The 23,986-nt window shown below is 42.1% G+C and overlaps 1 protein-coding gene across 1 annotated transcript in view; it reads right to left on the minus strand.

The window, feature by feature from the left end:
- Nucleotides 1-2,617: 2,617 nt before the first annotated feature.
- The window catches only part of smarca4b (SWI/SNF related BAF chromatin remodeling complex subunit ATPase 4b), a gene marked incomplete at its 5' end in the record, with an annotated part of 32,563 nt that continues 11,194 nt past the window's right edge, over nt 2,618-23,986 (minus strand). Inside the window, 20 exons of the mRNA XM_080412535.1 lie at nt 2,618-4,415; nt 4,700-4,851; nt 5,160-5,292; nt 6,132-6,233; nt 6,553-6,661; nt 7,447-7,709; nt 8,276-8,494; nt 9,028-9,105; nt 9,223-9,489; nt 14,092-14,255; nt 15,080-15,246; nt 15,441-15,487; nt 17,563-17,649; nt 18,218-18,325; nt 18,583-18,696; nt 19,080-19,322; nt 21,207-21,317; nt 21,779-21,845; nt 22,124-22,287; nt 22,734-22,881. Of these exons, the coding sequence (XP_080268661.1) occupies nt 4,380-4,415; nt 4,700-4,851; nt 5,160-5,292; nt 6,132-6,233; nt 6,553-6,661; nt 7,447-7,709; nt 8,276-8,494; nt 9,028-9,105; nt 9,223-9,489; nt 14,092-14,255; nt 15,080-15,246; nt 15,441-15,487; nt 17,563-17,649; nt 18,218-18,325; nt 18,583-18,696; nt 19,080-19,322; nt 21,207-21,317; nt 21,779-21,845; nt 22,124-22,287; nt 22,734-22,881 (2,779 nt within the window). The 3' untranslated portion in view covers nt 2,618-4,379. The remainder of the gene's footprint in view (nt 4,416-4,699; nt 4,852-5,159; nt 5,293-6,131; nt 6,234-6,552; nt 6,662-7,446; nt 7,710-8,275; nt 8,495-9,027; nt 9,106-9,222; nt 9,490-14,091; nt 14,256-15,079; nt 15,247-15,440; nt 15,488-17,562; nt 17,650-18,217; nt 18,326-18,582; nt 18,697-19,079; nt 19,323-21,206; nt 21,318-21,778; nt 21,846-22,123; nt 22,288-22,733; nt 22,882-23,986) is intronic.

The following is a 23,986-nucleotide window of genomic DNA, read 5'->3' on the forward strand; positions in this document are numbered from 1 at the left end:
TAAATAAATTGTACCTTTGTTAAATCAAATGTATTAAAATATGTTTACATAATACTTCATAAGTCCATCAAATGTAAGAAAAGCATTTGATTTAATAGGCGTGGTGTTGGGGAAAGCTTGAATTTAAATAATGACTGTTAAGGGCTTGATATAATTTGTTGCACGATACTTCCCCTTCTTGAGATTCAAACTCTCTTTTGTGAAACATCATCTAAGGTGCAACATTTCTCAATAAGTGTGTACTAGTGTCTCTTCCTGGCTATAGTGGACAGGGACATACGTCATTTTCTGGCTCCAACCTTGCCCTGTACATATTCTTCAGGTTTTCCAGTGTGGAAATACTTTTGTAGTTACAAAAAGTCAAATAGATTTTTTGCTGCAAGCTCTGGGAATTCTACCTGACAACCCATATTTGGATTGTGCCAAAGTGTCATTGAGCAAGACACTGAAACCCCTAACCGCGCTCTTGCAGGTTAGTACATTGCTTGCGAGGTTGCATCTACTGCATCATCGGTGTGTGACTGTGAATGGGTGTGTGAATGGGTGTGTGTGTGTGTGTGGATGTGGGTGTGTGAGTGGGTGTGTGAATGGGTGTGTTAAAGGGTGAATGTGATGCACATTGTAAAGTGCTTTGGATCGATGGTTCCCAAACAATTTAGCTCGAGCCCCAAAAGAGTAATGTGGTGTCTGCCCGGGACCCAAACGCCCAAAAATACATCATGAATGAACCACTTAAGCCCCATTTAATAATGAAAATCACTACTTTCAAGTTTTTAACATTTATTGAAATGTATTTTTGTTGTTGGGTCCAGAGCCCATTGGTTGGGAAACACTGCTTTTTTATAATACAGTTTTACATTGAGTGAAGCAGTGAGTTTTTGTCCGGTGTGTCTTGCAAATCTTAACAACATGTGTTTGTGTAGCCTACTGTACCGACATTTAGTGACACCACCAGGCACGGACTGGCACAGAAAATCGGCCCTGGCATTTGTGATCTTCACCGGCGGGGGTCGCCGCCAAAAAATTGGGGTTAATTGGCGGATCATGTTAGTTTTAGGTTTTTGGTGACTTTATTTCGGTTTTAGGGTTGGCCGCGGCCCCAGACTGCCCGGCACTTCTGGCATCTGCCAGAAGTGCCAGACCGTCCAATCCGGGCCTGGACACCACCACTTGAGGTGACTACTACTACCATGTGTCTTGTTTTGGGTCAGGGGTCGGCCCTCTTATCACCTAAAATGCCCTGCCGCCCCACCCCTCCCCCTCTGGCAGATGTCAACAGCTGGTTTTGAGTTTCAAACCTCAGGGTTCCTAGAAGTCAGGAAACCCATTCCACCTTCCTCCCACACTCTCCTACAAAGTTAAATCCTGAGCGTTAATTTAACACTGACAAATGGATCTGAAAGGGTCCATTTGGGTCCATTTGTACACTCTCAGGGTTGAATTTTGCTCAAGATTTTACAGTGCACTGTCTGAAGAAAACATTTCCAAGTTAAACACACTCCACACTGTCAAAATACTGTTGAAAACGCCCACTTGCTCACACATCCACGTGTGTGAGACACACACACACACACACACACACACACACACACACACACACACACACACACACACACACACACACACACACACACACACACACACACCATGACATCTCCCAAAGGGAGACTGTACACTGGTTCTTTCTGTGCCCGCTAACATTCTGAAAAAATAAATAGAATTATCAGTGGTTTTAGCAAGGCTGTTTATATCACCTGGATAAAGAAGTATTCATTTATTGGCAAGGAAATATAACTTGAAAATGTGTGTCAAAGGGTAGGCACTAGGCACATGGAGTTACTGGCCAAGATAGTTAAGGTCATACATACTGAACTAAACACACATCTTAATAACTAGGAATAAAAAAACAACAATAGTGATCCCTCCAGGTTGAAGGTCTGAGCATTTTCAAACAGTAGCATGACGTCCCTCTTTTAATAATTATTATAAATACCTTCCATATAAATCCCAAAGGAAAATCTGCTGGCCAGCACAGGCCCTTGTATACTGTATGTAATTTTTCCACATCCTACTGTAATACTAGTAGTTGTTGTAATTGTATGAGATTACCTCCTAGTGGACAGGCCAGGACATTACATCTCCCAGTTCTGTCAGACTAGGAATGTTCTAGTCTGACATGTGTCCAAAATAGTCCTGCCTAAATCCATGACCACAAGGCGTCTTAACCAGAACCAGTTCCTGTATATCCTTCATACTGTAATTCTTTAAATTCTTTCAAGTTATTTGAGAGTACATTTGTGACAGTGGCAGTGCCATTGCAACACAGGCTTTCGAGTAATGAGGAATGTAGACATCATCCTTCTAATCCTCCTCATTACTCCAGGCATGCAAACAGCCCTGAGGTGAAAATAATTGGGTTAAAAAAGGTGACTGTATATGAAAAGTGACACTTTTGCATGTCTGTTACTCAATAACTGTTGCTGCACAACCTAAACATGACCTGTTAGTCACCTGGGCCTGAACTTCTATCACTCCATTCAAGCCACATAACCTAGACCTCCCTTGACTTCAGCACTTAAAACATACATCCAAAGTGATGTATAAACAAATCACAACAGGAATTATACTGAAATTTATTGTGGGTTATAATTTTTTCCCCCTTCAAGTGACAATGTCCACCACACAATACAGGCAGGTCCCAATAAACAAGTGGAGAAAATACCAATGCTTTGGTTATATCTTCCAAATTCGAGTTCCTCATGATGAAAAAGGTACTGTACTATAGAATGGCATTCTACACACGCACACTCACACACGCTCGCACACACACACGTGTGTGCGCGCGCGCGCACACACACACACGCGCACAACTCTTTTTCACCCACACACATGCATAGACATTATTGATAAACAAAATGAAATAAAAAAAAATCTATACAGCATATCCAACACCATAAAGCCATAAGGCATTCACAAACAGAGAAGAACAACTGTCCCTCTGGTCCTTTGTCTTAAAATTAAAAACGTAAAAAGTGCCTAAGTATAAGTAGATCTGAACTGTCAGCCATTTGGAAAGTCAAAACTCACTACACAACACCGAAATAGAATTGTTTTAAGTTACAGTACTGAACGATGAATTACAACCTCATGAATGAATTTTTCTTTTTACAGTGAACAATTGCAAGTGCTTTATATTAGAAGAGTAACACAGGTACTGTAAGCAGCAGCAAGGTGGAATATGTAGTCTACAGTTGTACTGTAGTACGGTTAATATATCAGATATGAGAGTGAAGTGAGGTCAGCTCCATTAAGGCTCAGTCAAATAAATACAGGGAGTTGATAAAACAGATTCTGAGAAGTTTGGACACCGGCCTCCAACCACAGGATGCTATATTTCCAACTCAAACAGAGAGGCTGTGTCAGACCTATGTGATGTACAAACACCTAAGTCTCCCCAGTGGCTGATGAGAGCATACCGTTGAAAACATATTGCCCCAGTTACCCAGAAATATCAGAGTTGTTTACATCTGCAACCATAAGGTCAAGTCAGGTAAGCGACTTCCGTCTTAAGGAGAAACAACATAATATGAACGTTGTTTACATTAAGACGGGAAAAACAAGTTGTTTCCGTCAATTCTAACTTCACAAGTCTGTCTTTCATTTCTAGTAACTAGAGAAATAACATGTTTGTGTCAACCCAAGTACAACAGCAGATAGACGGCTGAACTGGCTATGTGATGAACTATAACCGAGTTGGAGTTCATTTAAAAGTTCAATCTGGGATTGTTTGGAACATACAAAGAAGGATTATATTCACATACATTCTGAAATAGTTCAATTCGTAGATGGAAAAATATGCTATTTGGAACACTCTTATCCTATCATCAATCAAAATATAGGTCAGCTTTACTTTACTTTAATGTTTACTCTCATTACCAATGTAAACAAACCTATTAAAGCCACTAAACACAGCAAATAGTTTAAAACCATTACCTAGAAAATAAAAACATGTCCACTTTTTTCATTTTTGGTGGCAGGGCATGCCGTTTGTTTACTTTGTATCAGAGATTGAGTCTTTATTAATCCAATATCTGTTCCATTTAAAGTGCAATTCAGTTCAGAAGTAGGTATTAACATGATGTCACGATATATCGCATTTTCCAGGTTCAGAAAACGCCTTCTTTATCTTTACACCATGTCTTCCTCATTACGTCACGTAATGGACACGATTATTCAGGTAAGAGTGCATCGTTTTCTTGCAAATGACATCTGACTGAGGGTGGATGGAGCTGACAAAAGGAGGGGGGGGGGTATTTGCTGCAAGTAGTTTTGGTAGAATATTCCTCATATTCATTGCTCCTTCAGTGCATTCTTTCAGTTTAGGACTCTTCATCTGTGGCACTCGGGGAACGCTCCTGGATAAGAGGAGGGGAGATGAGACAAATTAATTATGGTATCAATCACCTGAAGGCCTGCTACTGTGTACCTGTGTCTGTGGATCACCACTACAAAAATAAGTCACACTCTGTTAACTGACAAATACTTGCAATGCACGCACGCACGCACACACACACACACACACACACACACACACACACACACACACACACACACACACACACACACACACACACACACACACACACACACACACACACACACACACACACACACACACAGATATACACAACGTACACACCTCTTCCGGCTCCTCCTCTGTGTCGTCATCACTGACGACAGGCTTGGCTCTCGTACGTCCTGTCCGTCTGCTCCGGCCCTTCCCGCGCTCTCCGCCCTTCTCCTTCTCCTTCTCCCTCCGACCCAAACGGATCTTCACCTTCACAGAACGCGCTGGAGAGGAGAACACACGCCATCACACCTTACTGTTTACTGTGGACCACTTTCATCATCATTAGGGGTGCAACATTTAATAGCTGCGTGACACATTTGTACGATGAAGCATAAATATATATTGAATATAATAAATTAATAATTAAATCAGACAAAAGAAAATTGTCAATTGTGTTTTTATTTTATTTTTTATTCATTGATATATAAAGAAATGTCATCACTAGAATAATCGCTAAGGAAACAATCAATAGTTGCAGCCCAAATCAACATTCCAATGAACCCTCTTCGCTCACTCCGGACGTACTCACTTTCCGACTCTGAGCCTTCCTCCTGCTCCTCCTCCTCTTCCTCACTCTCCTCTCCCTCGCTCTCCTCCTCTTTCTCGATCTTCTGTCTCAGACTGGTGAACACCGACTGCAGCACAATAGAGTCCTCATAGATCTGCACACATGAAGACAGACAGCTAGTACACACTGCAGCAGTGGTAATGATTTGAAAATATTGAAAATATTTTGTGCCAGGGACGCCCAGAAGAGAAGATTGGTGTTAAAAAAAATGCAAACATTATTCAAAATCTTCTAAACATTTTCGCGATTTTTCAAGAAATGTCAAAACCCCCGGTGACCTTGTACAACTGCTATTTTTGAATAGCCAACGTACAAATGAATAAAGTGGTTAAAATGATTGTGATGCTGCATAAACAAATTAATCTGGGGACCCCCCCCCCAAGGACCCATGGGGGTCCCCGGAACCCACTTTGAGAACCACTACACTACACTACAGTACAGATCACATTACTATTACAGATGCCTTACTCTGGCACATGTACACACTTACTAGGACGTACACTGTAGTACCATAACAGTTACCTGTTTAGGATAACTGCTGGAAATGTTTCACAGTTGATAGATTGAATATTGGCCATTGTATTCACTGTTGATTGACTGTAGATATGTACAGTATTGGTATACCCACTGTGTAGGCTGGTTGACACTGTACATTTATCAGCCTCATTCACTGTCGATAGTCTGTCCATTTCCTTTCATGGATGATTAGATGTATGTATATTACTGGTAATAGATTGTACATTATTTTAATATTATCATTATTATTATTATTATTACTATGTGTGTGTGTGTGTGTGTGTGTGTGTGTGTGTGTGTGTGTGTGTGTGTGTGTATGTGTGTGTGTGTGTGTGTGTGTGTGTGTGTGTGTGTGTGTGTGTGTGTGTGTGTGTGTGTGTGTGTGTGTGTGTGTGTGTGTGTGTGCATGCTTCTCACCAGTGATCCCTCCAGGTTGAAGGTCTGAGCGTTCTGGAACAGCAGCATGACGTCTCTCTCCAGGTCACCTAAAGTACGGTACCTGTGACCACGGATCCTTTCCTGCGGCCCACCGGACACAAAAAACCACAAAACAATTAACAAGAAAATAGTCCTAAAGACGGGACAACTCCATGATGTGGGGATCACTTTGAATCTCCATTTCTTTATTAATGAGGTGGGGATCGACTGACATGTCTTTATTTAGGTTTTATAAAGACATAAAAAAAACATCCTCAGCTGCTTAGTCAACCGGGAGGATACACAGTCAAATTCTCAGTGTTCATTTATCCATTTGTAACTCAGAGAGTGTACAAATGTAATCAAATGGATCATCCACTGAAATGCGATTAGATAGGTACTTGTTTGTGTGCGCGCGTACCTTGATTTTCCTGAAGTCAACAGGCTTGCGAATCAGTTCATAGTACTCTGGTAGTTCTTTGCGAGATGGCAGCTGGATGAAGACCTCGCTTAGCTGGCGCCCGCTAGCGCTGCAGAGGGTGACATCATCAAGATGAGACGACAAGTTGCTATTATGTGTGAGCAGTTTATATTAACTTTCTATTGCATGCGGTTTCGACTTCTAATCTCTTAGTATCTTGGACACTGTTTTAAAGTTTTTACGTTTTTGTTCAAAAGTGTTAGCTCTATATTCTGATAGTAATCATTGCTATAGTATTTGTTCAGTAACTCTCCAGTTCTTTAGTTAAAGGTAGGGTAAGTGATATTTTTGGGTTAAAACTAAAAGTATTTTGTTAAAAGGTTAAAGCACTATATTCTGATAGTAATCATTGCTATAGAGTGTTTGTTCAGCAACAGGAGTCTCCCCGTCTCTCCAGCTCTTTAATAAACAGAAAATGCATTTTCCGGTAGGTGTCTGTCAAAATCTCAGCCAATCAGGAGAAAGTACCCATTTTTAAGCTTCATTTTTATAATGTTCCAGTTCAAATTTTGCCTGCTCATTTCTTGGTGTCATCACTTCCAATTTCACTTGTTTAATCTATATCCTGATTGAGTTCTCTATCCTGTTTGGATAAAATTGGAAATTAAACTGAAACTGAAACGAAAATGCATTTTCTGTTTTATAAAGAGCTGGAGAGACAAGGAGACTCCTTTTACTGAACAAACACTCTATAGCAATGAGTACTATCAGAATGTAGAGCTATTTAACACTTATTTTAACCAAAGAAAATCCCTTACCCTACCTTTAACAGAAAAGTCATGATATACATTTTATTTATTTATTCGTTCGGACCTTAAGTTCACGTTGACAAACCTGTCTTTGTACTTGATGACGGCATCCACGATTTTCCTCATCTTCTTGGTGAGGGTAGGGGGGTTGGGGGACAGCTTCTCCGTAGGGGGTCGCCCCCTCTTCCTCTGCCTCTTCCCGTCCTCGTCTTTGTCGGCCCGCCCGCGCCCCCCCGACGAAGATGAGGGACCGGGTAGGTCCAGGTCGCGGTCCCGTTTCCTTTTACGTGACGTCTTTTTGTGACGCACCTCCTCCTCGATTTCCTCCAATGTGCCTTCCTCTACTGCCTAGCAGACAGGAGAAGGCAGAGACACTGTGGTTATTTCAAACTTTTGATCACTTTCCCCCCAAAATAAATGTTTTGATTGTGAAACAATCATCTAAATGATTTTTTCTGTAAGCTGTCGGCGGCATGTTGCTTCCGTTTTCATTGGCGAAGGTATTTCATTAATATACTGATGACAGACTTGGAGGCAGGCTCCGTGGTACGCTGGTGCAAACTGACTAGAGGTGACTCAAGGAAATAAGGAAACTCATGAAACAGATGTGTTGTGATATGGAGTGTAGTGCGACATCTAGTGGCTGAACGTTGTATGTTTTTTACATGTCATTTCTACTCTGACCTTCCTCAAATGGACATCTGTTACTCAACCACAACCCCTGGTAAACTCAATCCCTAATACAGTGGTGGGGTCCAGGGACCCTCAGGGTTCCTTGAGGGGGTTCCAAATGGACCCAGGTCTGTGACTCTCAGAGTTATGGAGGTCCCTGAAATTAAAACAGTTTGAGAACCACTGGCCTAATATCTCCCACGTCCATCCTGTGCCTTCTTATGCACATTCCCCTGACCAACCTTGAGCCACTGCTTCTCAGTCAGCGAGTCGCTGTAATCCACTTCCTTGCGCTGGCGGGAGCCTCGTCCGAACAACTTCTCCTCCTCCTCCTCGCAGGTCAGCCGCTCCACCTCAGCGTCGTCCTTCATGATCCAGGTGGGCAGCTCGTCCTCCTCCATCAGACGAGGCTTGCGCCGCGGGTTACGCGCATCCTCGCGACGCCGGTCCAAGTCCATACGCTACGGAGGTACAGGAAGAGAGAGGGGCGAGATGAGATGAGACTGGAATTCAATGTGCTTATATGTTCATTCTAGAAAGTAGCCCCAATAGCACTGGATCTCAAAGTGGGGACGGAGTTCCTGGGGGTCCCCAGCATAATGAGGAACAGTTTAAACATTGAAGCCCTATTATATTGTTTGGCTATTTGAAAATAGCAAATCTACAAGCTCACAACCTGGCACGACACGACATGTTGTGAGCTTGTAGAGCTGCTATTTTTGTAAAATGTTGACAAATGTTGACAAATCTCTTATGGGGGTCTCTGGTACAAAATCTTTTCAAATAAGGCTTGCGGCCAAATACATATCAATTTGGGGGTCCTTGACATGAAAATATTTTGAGAACCACTGCCCTATAGTATATATCTACCCACACATGCACACACACACACACACACACACACACACACACACACACACACACACACACACACACACACACACACACACACACACACACACACACACACACACACACACACACACACACTAACCATGAAGTGCTCAAACTCCTCCTCACTGCGGGCAATCATCTGGTTGACCGTCTCGTCATCTGGCACCTCGTCCTCCTCCTGAACACAATAAACACTCATACATTTAATCTAATCTAAAAAAGTTAATAAAAATGAATGAAATGTCAACATGTGTGACTGTGCAACACACACGCACGCAAACAAAGTCATACACACCATCCCCTCTTCGCTTTTCTGTAGCCCCTGGCTACAGACCTCATCTTGCTCCTCGTGCTCCAGGATAGCCTGCAGGAAAGCCCTGCGCTCATTGCTGGAGGACTTCTGGTCAAACATGCCCGCCTGGATGACCTTCTGATCCACATTTAATTTGTACTTGGCGGCTGCCAAGATCTTCTCTTCCACACTGTTGACGGTGCACAGACGCAGAACACGCACCTCGTTCGTCTGGCCGATGCGGTGGGCTCTGTCCTGGGCCTGCAGGTCCTACAGGAAGAGGGGAGAGACATGCGTTGAGTTTTGTAGAGGAGGTTCAGTCTGTCCTGGGCCTGCAGGTCCTAAGAGAGAGGAAGAGACATGCACTGAGTTTTGTAGAGGAGGTTCGGGCGTTATCATGGGGAAAATGAATGGATACTTACCGCACATTATTTCACTGCACGGCCCCCAACATTAAAAGCATATGACCAAGAATAACTACTGTATGACAAGTTGACAACATTAACTGTGACAACATTAGGTTCCCAAAAAGGCCAACTAAATGAATTAAAAATAAAATACTGAAGCCCATTCCCTTGTTAATCTTAAACAAAGTAGGCCAATATCCTTGACAAGCTTTCCCTCAGTTAGCGATTCAGGATGGGACATCTCTGTGAGCATCCCTATGCAGTATGAATGAAATAAACTGAGCAAGTTCAGGAAGGAAACTCTTTGCAGTTGCTGGTGGCTGGCTGATCAGTGGTCAATCTCAGCTCCACATATCTATCGCCCTTCTAGGAATTACTGCTCACCCTCCACCACCCCAGCTACCACTTATCTGCTTGTATGTACTATTAGGGGGATTCAGAAGGCCTCCTATTTACCAAACCAAATAAATACATTGCTCATTTTATATTCATTAATTCACTGCCTCTGACGTAATTGACGTAATTATTCCCGTTTACCAATACTGCCACTGACGTAATTGACGTTTTTCTTTTTTCTTCAAAAGATATGATTTTTTGAAGATCTAGGGCCCTATTCCAGATGAAATTTGAACAAACCACTAATTACGGATTTCGGACTAGGCAAGAGGCGTTTCCCCGCAAAATTCGGTATTCTGTGGCAGTGGCACCCCTCTCACCCGCCAAACACCTGAGCTACCCCTTACATTATGCATAGGTGTGGTTTGGGCGTTACAATGATAAAACCAATCACCGTGCCAGAAGCCATTGCCTTTAAGAGAAGACTGCGCTAGCCGTCATCCCCGATCCAATATATGCTCTAGCCTATCTCCCTGTCTGCACTGTTGCCTGGTCTGATTATTATAAGCCGCATTGGGCTTGTTTTCCTTTTTTTTATTTTTTTTATCCAAATACATTTTTATATTCATTTGTAGCCTATTGTGTTCACAATAAGCTTGTCATATTAGTCAGATCCGGAATAGAATATGAAAGCCATTTAAAATATTTATACTATTGTATTGGTACACACCGGCTGCTCCCAAATAATTCATTACATCATGTTGCGACAACGCTCCTACGTGGTACACAGACAAACAGTAGCACATGGGTATAATAAATTGGACAGTTTTAGGAAAGGTCTATAGCCTATGTATTCACGTTGGCTGTTATTGTTCTATTTCCACCATTCTAATGGATTCCAGGGGTGTGTAAACATCTCTGAAGTAGCTCCATAGTTTCCTCTGAAGTGACGCAGTTAAAGTTATTACATCCATATTGTCCCCGTTATCTTTCATCATCCACCTTTGTTCAGTAATCCCGAACAGAGTTAAACTTTAAGTTTACATCAATCAAAGCCTCTCAAACCCAGACACATTGCTGCGATGCGTATGTGCGTCGCCTACCTACCCAAAATAACAGACATACAAGCTATCAACGGCGCTGCGTCATGTCTGTCGACAGCTTACAGATCTGTTATTTTGGACAGCATAAACAATGAGGCGCGCGCGCCACGGAGTAGCCTAACACTAAACCAAAAACATTACATTACGTGGTCAACAACATACTAGACATGTAACTTGCTTGGAGCTTTTAATGCAGTGGTTCTCAACCTGTGGGTCGAGACCACAATGGAGCACCCAACGCCTGGCGAGCTTGTAGATCTGCTATTTTCACAATATTTATCTGTGGAACCGAGTCAAACAAAATGGGGGGGTCCCCAGTTCAAATATGGTTATTTTGGGGGGTCGATGGCCTGAAAAGATTGAGAACCTTTAATGCAGTAAACATGACAGCGTTTACGTGGGGAATATAATAATAATATAATATATATAATATCTCTGCTGTCCAGCCCGAAACTCTCATTGTTCAGGAAACGCAAGAACAAAATATACATTTTTCAGGAAATGAAGAAAACCTTATATTTTTAAAACAAAGCAATACTGCCTCATCAAAGTTGGTATAGTGACTTTATATATTGTCAGATACTTGCATGTGTCATTATATTATCAACACTTTACCCAAATCGCGGGTAAATCAACACTTTACCCAGCGCTAGTGGAGTTAGTAGTTTCAGACGAGCAGAAATCAAGCTGAAATGGAGTTAGTGTCCAAAACAATAGCTCCACTCGCTGCTGAGGAAGAGGTTTCAGCGCGACAGAAATGCTATGAACGCCTTTCTTCTTGTCACATTGCTCTCCTCATTAAACACTTCATAGATTTTAGAAATATAATTACTTGTTTTCATAACATTAGCATCAGTGCTAAGTTTGATAAACAGGTACACTGCATAGTTTTAACAGACTACGGGGAGTGTGTTTACGTGATCCTCCTCCTCGTTCACTGCGCAGCGCGCTCTACTCATGCTCTGAAAACGCAGCACTGGAGAGGAGAGGAGGGAGTTGTTTGTTTTTGACAGTTTGAGGATCCAATGGAGTTGGGAGTTTTCGTCAGAGGCGCTTTTTAATACTTTTCATTGGTTCAAATGTTTAGATTTTTTACACAGACGTAAAGGGTGTTCAATAGCGTTGATTTATGGAAAAAAAAAAAAAAGATGAAAATGGAGTTAGCTGGTTCGTCCTGGACACCGACGATTATATAATATAATATTCACCCGCAGCATGGGTTTAATGAGACAGCAGCCAAAATGAAAATCACACTAGATGATTCGATCATCTTATAAAAAATTTAAGTGCTTAAGATTTTAGCCCAAACCCAACGGGACCCGACCCGGCCCGTCGGCACCGGCTGGGCCGGGTCGACTTTTTTTTTTAATCCAAATAAATGTATATATTAATTAATTTGTAGCGTATTGTGTTCACAATAAGCAACTTGTCATTAGTCAGATCCCCAAGAGTATATGAAAGCCATTTAAAATAGTTATACTCTTAAGGCGGTTACACACCGGCGAAAAAATAAAATAAAAAATCGCCCCCCCGGTGTGTAAGGACCTTAAAGGTCCTTACACACCGGGGCGATTTTTTTCATGCGAATAATACGTTTTTTTTTAAAACCTTATAAAGTCAATGCAAGCTTCCACACCAGTTTCGCGGAGCGAAAAAAGCGTCTTTTAATTATTCGGAACAGTCCGAATTTTGCGTATATTCGCATATTCGCCGGTGTGTAACCGCCTTTAGTCTTACACAGCTGATGCCAAATAATTAATCATCAGGGCAGCGCAGCGCAAAGTCAAATCAATTAGCTGTCTTGACAGTTGTCACAACGGCAGCAGCAGAGAGCCCCCTTTAAAGTTTAAACCATAACATGACGTATAGAATGGATCTTCAGACTATTGAGATTGAAAAGCTTTCTTCATGTCTTTTTCACCTCAAAGTAAATGTTGGATTATTTCTTCAAATGAGAGCACAGGCAGCGGGCAGTAGAAGGTAACATTGGATGTGATTTCTCCATCGCAACTCTTTCCCATCAAACAAAGTAATCCAAACTGTTTTGTACTGCTTATTTTGCTTGCTAAAAGCATGATTTTATTAAGACATGACAGCAATATGGAAAAAACTGAAATATCTCAATTAAAAATATATTTCGTATAATAACCGAATATCATTCTTAAAATGGTTATGGGGCAGTGTATATATTTATATAGCCCTATTTGATCCAAGCTGTTTATTAAATAAAATATAGACTGTTGGAATAGGGTGGAATGACTCCTGTTCTTAACGAATTACCAAGATTTAATGAGAAAAACGGCTGCATGCAGCAATTAAGCTTCTTTAGAAAAATGACTGACGGGCTGGGCTGGGCCTAATTTGTCAATTATTAGTCGAGCCGGGCTGAAATATTTAGGGGATATGAAAGCTCTAGTTAGTAGTTTGAAGACGTGCTCATGTGGCCTTATAGTTGCTTTTTTTTGTTTTCATAGACCTGCGGTTGCTTATTTCTCGCCAAGGCTGGCAACACGGATCATGGTCCAACGCACAAAGCCATTGCAGTGTCTGTGTGCACTTGGCGGGTGGTTTTAGAAACCGGCGGGTGGTTTTAGAATCCACTACCCCCCCCCCCCCAAAGCCGTACCCATGTGTGTCTGCAGAATGGCAATGTAGGGGATATAGCAACAACACGCCCACGGGCACACCTCCATGCGCAAATACCGGCGTCGGCATAATGGGTGACGGGTAGAGCAGGTGCTAGAATAACCTATTGGGGCAGCGCAGCTCCATTATCAGTATTTAACGTGGTTTAGGGGGGGGGGGAAGTGCTCCAGAATAGGGCCCCTAGACTCCCATCCACTTCGTTGTTAACTTAAAAATTCTGCATCTCGGCTCCTGAGTACTTTTTTTTTTTCAATGAAAAATCTCTGGCAGTGGGCAAACGCGGCCAGCAATAATTGTGGCAGTGAATGAGTTAAAACAATTAAATTAAATCCTCGAGTTGTTCCGACTGTTCCTTGACATGTCACGTCATGTCGTCGTACCTGGTGAGGGTTCCAGTCAGAGTCAAAGATGACCACAGTGTCCGCAGACTGCAGGTTGAGGCCCAGGCCCCCGGCTCTAGTGCTCAGAAGGAAGATGAAGTATGGAGAATCTGGGGCGTTGAATGTCTTCAACAGCATCCCTCTGTCTTCAGCCTTAGTGGCGCCTGAAGGAGAGGTGGAGGTGAGAGATAAGAAACCAGACTAGGAGATAAGAGAGAGCGATAGATGATCACGTTTGGGTGCAACAGTTAATCGAACTTATGGATTATAAAAAATATTTGTTTTTTTATAAAATAATCAATTTGGGCGGAAAAAGATTGTCATTAAAGGCCAAAAGTTACAAAATTGTAAACAAAATAACACAATGTTCTAAAAGTATTGACTACAAGAAGATTTGCAATATGTTGTGAGCTTGTAGATCTGTTTTTTAATCTATTTTGTGTGACATCCTTGTACAGCAAAGTATAACAATGAAGTACATTTACTCAAGTACTGTACTTAAGTACAATTTTGAGGTACTTTTACCTAACTGGAGTATATCCAATTGTCTATACTTTTACTTCTACTCCACTACATCTCAGAGGCAAATATTTTACTTTTACTCCACTACAATTATTTGAAAACTTTAGTTACTAGTTACTTTGCAGATATAAATTATCACATCATAAAACATACATTAACCACTTTAGCCCTATTTTATACCTAGGCTATTTGAAAATAGCCTATCTACAAGCTCACAACGTGTCGCATCGCGACGCGTTGTGAGCTTGTAGATCTGCTATTTTCAAACATTTTAGAACTTTTACTTTTGGTACTTGAAGTACATTTTGATGCCAATACTGTTGTACTTTTACTCAAGTCAATTTTGAATTCGGGTCTTTTACTTGTGACAGAGTACTTCTACATTGCAGTATTGATACTTTAACTTAAGTAAAACCTTTGAGTACTTTTTCCACCACTGCAGGCACACACACACAAATCGTCTCACCGTCGAGGCGCAGGTACTTGAAAGTACGGTAGGCGAAGTAGTCCTCCATGATGGTCATCAGTGTGGTCATCTGACAGAAGAGAAGCACCCTGTGATTGGTTGCACACAGCTTGGGCAGGATGCGGTCCAACACCTCGAACTTTCCTGATGCTCGATACAGGTCAGGGCTAATGGAAGGAGTTATAGGAGGGGGTTATATCTACACTGGCTCTGTGTGTGTGTGTGTGTGTGTGTGTGTGTGTGTGTGTGTGTGTGTGTGTGTGTGTGTGTGTGTGTGTGTGTGTGTGTGTGTGTGTGTGTGTGTGTGTGTGTGTGTGATATGTCCTAAAGGAAGAGGAATACAAGTGAAATGAGTTCTTACCCTGAGACTATCCCACCAGAGAAACCCAAATGCTCAGAAAAGGATTCCTGAAAGAATTCAAAATCACAAATTGTTCAGTGACCGTGGCTTTGAAATGTTATTGTGAAATCAATAATTTCAACAGCATCAAACCTAAAACTATTTCCACAACTAGATTTTCAGGTTGCTATGCAGCCTTTAAATCCAGCCCTATGTTGCGCTGATCAGAGCAATGGTCACTGAGTTATGGCCATTTGAAGTGTTAAACACTGCCGTAGTGCCCCATATGTGTGCAATTTTGTTTTTTTGGTGTGACTATTTTCATGGCAGACTCCTGAACAGTGTTTGTGCCAAGTTTGGTGCGTATCGGAGCAACGGTGCGCCTTGCAGTACCGGATGTTACGTTTGTGACCACGGTCCACCGTCCACGGTTGGTCCACCCACCCTCTAGGCAATTTTGATATAGAATGTCAACCTTACAACTGAGACTTTAATTGGTTGTTTTCAAAGTGGGGGCCGTGGCCACTAGGGCCAATTGGAAAAAAGAGGGAAAAGAAGAAAACTAGAAAAAGTGCTCCTTGGAGCACAGGTCTCCGACAGGTCAGGTAGGTTATTGTGGGCCAGCAATGTTCGTAATTCACCAATCAGGATGGAATATGAGAAATCGGACAGATCCGTCTTGATCACATGACTACAGAGATTATGTGTACCAAGTTTCCGTGACGTTTGGACAAAATCTGTCCGAGTAATATAAAAAAATTGTTTAGCAAAAATAGATGTTTTGCAGAATGCAGTCACAGAACTACGGTACTGAATTATTTCACTTCACTGAGTGATATAAAGGCTGAAATTGCATATAAGAAGAGAATGCTAAAGTTGTATTACCCACTCAGCTGTTGTCAAAGTTATAAAGTTACATAACTCACTTCAGAAAGTACTTTCCCTTTCTCTTATTCACTCAATCTATTTCTCTCTCTCAATCACACACAACCTGAGATGACGGCTGTCAGTAGACATTTACAACAATAGCATGTGCAGTGCACTTAAAAATATATATAATATACAAAATACTCAAAATATTTAGCTTATTTATTTAGCTTACGTCTTTTTTTTAGACTAAGCCTATTTTAGGATAGGCTAATTGATTTAAATCTATTTGTTGTTGCCACTGTCAGGACTGACTCACCCATTTATTCACAAAATGAAAGTTTTGTTCCATTGAAAATACTGTGTCTGTCTTTATTGTCAATGGGTCAGGTGGGGTTGTGAAAATAGATACTATGGAGAATTCAAGCAACATGTTTGTGCAATCAGAAATACAATGGAGGAGAAATGTAATAGAAGCTGAGAACTGCCTTTTGTCAGCCCAAAACAACTTGGCGGTGAACTGTGACAGCTGAGCTACAGGAGATGAACCTTACATGGGGCGAGGCACAGCATGCAGCACTGCCCTGCTGGCTGTGCCTTTTACATGGACGTCGGTTCGTTCTGTGACTACCTCTGCTGCCAGTTCCAGTTCCAAGCTGGTGAAGAAGGCTGGCTCAGTACTGGGTGAGAGGCCGGACTCACTGGAGTCTGTTGTGGAGAGATGCACACACAATAAGATGCGGGCCATAATGGACAATGTGAGTCATCCTCTCCACAACATCTTGGCAGGCCAGAAAAGAAGTCGCAAGAAATTGTTCCGTTCCATGCCCTGCAAGAATGAACGGTTTAAAACACTTTTGTCCCAACAGCAATTAGGCTCTTTAACTCCATGACCAGCCGCAAGGCTCATGAACTGGACTAATAGTTTAAGGTACAGATGGGCTATGTACAATGAGGATTATTATTCCCAGTGACACCTTCTTAATGCTTTTTATGCTTATTCATAATGTATTTTTTATATTTGTCTTCTCTCAGTTTTAACCTGTGCCCCGCTCTTTTTGTGATGTGTTTTAACTAACCTTACTGTAAGCCTGTATGAGCTAAGGGATATCTGAATTTCCCTTCGGGATTAATAAAGTATCTATCTATCTATCTATCAATCTATTCCTCGTCCATACCTTTTATACAGAACAGCAAGGCGGAATACACGTAACAGCACAACATTCCCGCCTTAGACAGGCTGTGTAAAAGGGCCAACTGTCAGGAAGTAGGATACCTCTATTTGTTGGAACATGTAGGGGTGGTTACAGATCTTCCTCAGTTGCATGATGGTATTCATCAGAGTCTTTGTGCCTCCTTTACCCTGAAATACAAAACACAGAAATGCACAGCATTACATAACATGTTGTTTTGCATTGCATCTCATAGCATCCTAAACAAAAACACACACACAAGCTCACGATGCATTGTGAGCTTGTAGATCAGCTTGAACATCTTTTGAACAATGTCCAAAAGTTTTTAAAATAGGGGTGAATAAATGCCTTCAAAACATTTTCTCCAGGCAACAGACAAGAAGGAACGACACTAAACGCTTCAATCCTGAAGTTATTTGAATGAATACATTTTTATTTAATCAATCTGTACAGTATGCTAGATTATGTTAATACAATGTAACTAGTACATCTGTAGTGGTTGGAGGTGGTCTCCCTACTCTTTCATTTAGAAATGTAGACCCTGGTGTCAGGTAGGACACCTACTGGTTGAAAAGTAGTACTGCCTGAAGATCATATGCAGAATATCTTCCCCATGCGATGAAATGCGAGAGTGCAGTCTAGCCAACACCAACTCAGGACTCCTGAATCGCTGCCCTCCACATTCTCCTATCTTCTCAGCATATTTCCTCTATGGGTACAGTAGTAATATGTCCTCACCTTCTTGTCTTTCTCTGATCCATCTGTCAGCAGGACTCCCTTGGCCTGCATGTGTCTGTAGAGAACCCTCTGAAGAGATGACATGTCACACTTGATCACATACTCCACCTGAGTGAAAGACACAAAACATGGACTGAATGAAAGCAATGAAGAGAGATAGAGAGTAAATGAAAGCATTGCAGAGAGAGAAAGAGTAAATGCCTGAATGAACGTATGTATTCCTCCTTTTGCTGATTCTGGGTAAGCATAAATACCAGCAGTAGAAACACTTTGTTCACCTACTCAACAGTGGACATGTGTTGCTTCAGAGACGCGTCATTATGACTGTCGTCAGGTGTTTGTGTGTTGACACAAGCAAGTCAAACCTTCTCTGGAAGCTGTGCCTCCACTTCCTTCTTCAGCCTGCGCAGCAGGAAGGGCCGCAGGACTTTGTGAAGACGGCGGATAATCAGAATGGTCTCTTCTTCATTCAGGTCCACCTGGATGTTGGGGAAGTTGGAGAGGTCGAGGGGTAGGAAGGACAAGTTAGGGTAGAAGAAGTGAGGTTTTTACCACTCAACATTGACCGGGGTTTCCCAGGGGTCTATCCTCCCCCTCCTTTTACCCTTCTACATTAAATCAGATTTTTTCGGCAAGGCCAGTGACAACTTCATAAACGTTCAAATAAAATCTAGTGCAGTAAAATAAAAACATTGTAAAAGGAGATGAAGCACTGAATGATTCTTTCAGTTTCTATCATAGTTACACTGTTACCTACAGCACTGAGCAGTTCAGTCCTACCAATGAATGAATGACAAATTGTTATCTATGAAATTAATAGCAAAGCATTGATAAATAATTGCGATGAAAACAACTCCAATACCTTCTCTCCGGTCATGGCAAAAGGGGCATTGAACCACTGTTCGAAGGTGATGCAGCTCTTGAAGATGGTGGGCAGAAGGAAGTTGAGCAGCGCCCAGAGCTCAGGCAGTTTGTTCTGCAGAGGGGTGCCTGTCAACAGTACCCGCCGCGGGGCCAAATAGTGTGTATTGAGAACCTGGGTCAGCTTACAGTGGTGGTTCTTCATACGATGGCCCTCGTCTACAATCATGTACTTCCAGCGGAGCTGGAGGGGTTGGGGTGGAAGGGGTGACAGAAGGGGTGATAGATGGGCAGAATAGGAAGAAGAAAAGGTATGGTGAGAAGAAAGCAGTGAAGAGAAGAATATAAGAATAATATTATATATTCCTTATAATGGTGATAATCTAGCCTGGCAGATTCTGAACATCTAACATACTGTACTAGCTTCTGGTGCGGCACGCTATTGCTAAATATCTCTAAAACGTTTGAATAAAATATATATATTTTTTAATGGCACAATAATTGTTTTATTGATCACTTTTAAAGCCCTACATGGACTGGCTCCCAGTTACATTGTGGACTTGCTAGAACCCCATGAGCCAGTGCGCCAGCTTAGATCCTCGGATAGGGCCCTCCTGGATCGTCCCACAACTCACTTTGTCACACGGGGGGACCGGGCTTTTTCGGCCCGGGCACCGTTGCTCTGGAATGCCCTACCCTTGGATCTTAGGTTAGCAGAGTCAGTGTCCTCTCTCGCTTTTGAAAACACATCTGTATATAAAGTGTTTTTCCTAAGGATTGTTTTATGGACTGACTACAAATGCTGTTTTTTATGTTTTTATGTTTTTATGTTTTCTTATTTATTTATTTATTTATTTGTAAAGCACTTTGTAACTTTGTTTGGAAAAGCGCTATACTAATAAAATTCCTTCGTTCATTCATTCATTCATTCAATAATCTTATGAATTGAATTTTAATTGAAATTAAAAAACGTTATACATTTTGTTCACTCTCCTTTCCAATTGGCCAACTTGGTGCCCTTGCCAGCCGCCCTGGGGGCTGTAGCCCCCAATTTAAAAAAAACACTGTATTAGAGAGACAAAACCAACATCCACTATCTACCCGAGTAAATTGCTGCGCTATCTTACGGCTTATGCCTACCCAAACAAAGACATGGAGGATATGTTTCCCCAATCAATCCCTGTGGTTCAAGTTGGCCTAGCCCCCCCACGAGCCAAAGCTAGAGCCATCACTTGGGGGGGAAATCTTTCCTGAGCTACAATACACACCTGGTAGGACATGCAGGATGCCTAGTATACTGTATGACTACATGAGAGCATAGCAGCATGGTGGGCCACAGTGGGGGGACGGCGGTGACGGCGGTGTGTGTGGCAGCACCTAGGAGTCAGCCCTGAGACGAAGCACAGATCGGTCTGGGACAGAGAAATGCTGGGGGGGTGGGAGGGGGGGGGGGGCAGCCCAAAGAGACAAATGGAAAAAAATAAACCCCCTCCCACCTTGGTGAAATGAACATGATTAGAACAGGATTTAAAAAGCAATACAAGCATGTAGGTATTTATGTATGAGAGAGAAAAGGAGCAGCAAGGGAGGGTGGTGTGTGTGTGTGTGTGTGTGTGTGTGTGTGTGTGTGTGTGTGTGTGTGTGTGTTAGGGCATTCACGAATAGTGATTTTTAGCATTCGAATTATTCGACCTATAAGTATTCGAATATTCGATTAATCGATTTGATTATAAAAAATAAAATAATAAAATTTCTTTTTAAAAGTTTTTTTTTTTTTTTTTTTTTTCAATGGCATTGATGACTCAAGGAATGCGAGTTGACGTCACACCAAAGCTCACAGCTGCGTGTCTGCTGTAGAAAAGCCAAAAATAAATAAAAATAAAATAGAATAATCGAATAGTGGTTTGATAGTCGAATAGTCGGTTTGATATTCGAATATTCGAATATTCAGTGAATGCCCTACTGTGTGTGTGTGTGTGTGTGTGTGTGTGTGTGTGTGTGTGTGTGTGTGTGTGTGTGTGTGTGTGTGTGTGTGTGTGTGTGTGTGTGTGTGTGTGTGTGTGTGTGTGTGTGTGTGTGTGTGCGTGTACGTGTATGTGTGTGAAGGTGCCTGGCTGTACGATCTCACCTTGGCCAGTACTTGTTTGTCCTTGATGATGTACTCATAGGTGGTGAGCAGAACATTGAACTTGCCGCTACGCAGCTGAGGGACGAAGGCTCGTCTGGCTTGAGGCGAACCCTGAGTAGACGGCAAAGAAGAACAGATTTAACCACTTAAACCCTATATGGTTGACCGGAATCCCCCAGGGCTCTAAACTATTGTCTTTCCTGTTTTCTCTCTACATTAAATATCTTCGCTGAAAATAGCCATCTACAAGCTCATAATGCGTCACAGTGCAATGCATTTTCTGCAAAAGCTTTTCCCACAATACGGATGCTGGGGTCTCATTATAGGGAAACATTTTCAATGATTTTCTTTTTTTCCCTTCTTTCAAAGTAAAACTTTTTAAAACATTTCCAAAATGTTCAAAAAATGTATTAAGTATAAAAGTGGTTATGTGGTTAACCAGTAAGTCATTGAGCTAAGTGAATAACACATTCATCATAACACTTCCAAGTTCTACAATAGTTCGCGGGTATTCTCACTGGATATATAAGTCAGCAAGTTAAAACGTTGGCACATTTAGGTCAAACACTCACTTTGTAGGAGACTTTCACAACAGTTGGCGCCCACTTGTCAAATTCATACACCCAGTTGGAGAGAGTTCTGTCAATCAAAGAAAAGCAAATCTGTCATTCACTATTTCTTCTGAATAATTACTGATTCAGGAAGCACAACCATGTTGGTTTGCTATTTCTCCATTTATTATCCTATGTGCATGTCTGAGTATGTCGTGTATCTGTGCCTGTGTGTGGTATCTGATGTGTTTATATAGAAAATATGCCTAGATGAAGAACAAGTCTCGAAACAGGAAATAAAACCGCAATAAAATGTCTCCCACACTCCACCTGAATTCCTCGGCTGACAAATGAGTTTTAGCTCACGAGAGTGGTACGATGATGAGGTAGGGTCCATTGAGGCGTTTCATCTCCATAAGGTATGTGATGAGGGCGATGGTCTGGATGGTCTTTCCCAGACCCATCTCATCAGCCAGGATCCCATTCAAGTTGTTGTTGTACAGGGACACCAACCACTCTAGACCTTTAACCTGAGACACGCAGAGAGAGACAGAGACAGAGACAGAGACAGAGACAGAGACAGAGACAGAGACAGAGACAGAGACAGAGACAGAGACAGAGACAGAGACAGAGACAGAGACAGAGACAGAGACAGAGACAGACAGAGAAAGAGACACTGTTCGGTTCAAGCCCATGTCTGACTAACCCTAACATACATTTATGAACAACATAACCTGCACACCCATGATGCAGGCCCATGCATCCATGCAAGACAGAGATCAGTCACTATGAAATGATGAAGACTACAATGTAAGATTCTCAGTGTTAATTTATCCATTTGTATTTGCTGTGTATATATGTCCTCTTTGATATCAAATGATTAATTTGCCATTCATTTGGACCACAAATACAACACATAAGGGAATAATCTCCTGTCATCATGTCTTTGCTCTCCTGCCAGTCAGTGACACAGTACCTGGTAGTGTTTGAGTAGACCGTTGATCAACAGACTGGACTGTTTGTCCACCGGCTCTGTGACGGCGTGGGCCACAGAGTAGTACGACTGGAGGCCCCGGGCGAAGGCCGCGCTGCCGTACTCATCGTCCACGTCCTGCTTGGCGTGCCTGTGGAAGAATCACATGACATCACTCCCACTTGTACACTCTCAGATAATGTGTGCATGCATCTTTCCCTTCATCACATGATTGTATGCCCAGCCTTACAGTCGGTTCCATTCCTGCCTTGTCTGGCTTATCTCTATCAGTCATACCTTGTATCTGCCGGCCACATGTACAGGTATGTGAACTCTGCAAATGTATATATATTCTCTGTACGCTTAATAAGCGTCAGAGCATGCTATCTGACACCATCATGCTGTCATCGTGATCTCGTGCTTGCTTGCAGAGGGGAAATTCAACTGAATGACCAGGCTACCACCTGACTATAGCTCTTATGCCTGATGTATACTTGCTTGCGCACAGTGTTCTGCACCGAAAATAGCTGATCTATAAGCTGGCAATGCCACGTGTTGTGAGCTTGTATATCTTTGATTGATTGATGTAGTTTATTTAGAAAGACATGAGAATAGTACATGACAGTACATAACAGTACATGGAAGTACAAATTCACAATACAAGGTCTACTAAACTGGAAACCCTCATTAAGCACTAAGCTTGTTTAAGATGAGAACCCCATGCACACAAATCATGATGAAATATAAGAGGCAGGCAGATATACACACTACTATACAGAATGTCATACAATCAGCTTTCAGGTTACTGGTATGACGAGAGAAAAAAAATATATATATACAAAAGAGGAAAATGAAGGAGGGGGGGGGGGGTAGGGGGGGGTAGGTTAAGACTTAGACAGGGGCCATTTTCGAATTGCAGCCTCCTGAAGGTGTATCTTTAGGGCAGTTTTGAAAGTGAGTAGGGTTTTACACTCCTTTACTCCTTTTGGTAGGGCATTCCACATTTTTGTTGAATAGCATGAGAACGAGTTCATACCCTTAGTTGAGCCAAATCTGGGTTGAACATGATCCGTGGAGCTGCCTCTGGTGTTATGATCATGGACTGCATTAACATTTTGGAAGTATTTTGACAAATACAGGGGGATCCCAATGTTGTGGTGTATCTTGAAGACCAGGCCCATAGCAAGTTGCTGTACTCTGTCCTCAACCCTAAGCCATCCAATCCTAGCAAAATGAGCAGGGGTTAGATGGGTTCT

This window comes from Gymnoscopelus braueri (genome assembly GCF_963280865.1).
Source record: "Gymnoscopelus braueri genome assembly, chromosome: 2".
Taxonomy (NCBI): domain Eukaryota; kingdom Metazoa; phylum Chordata; class Actinopteri; order Myctophiformes; family Myctophidae; genus Gymnoscopelus; species Gymnoscopelus braueri.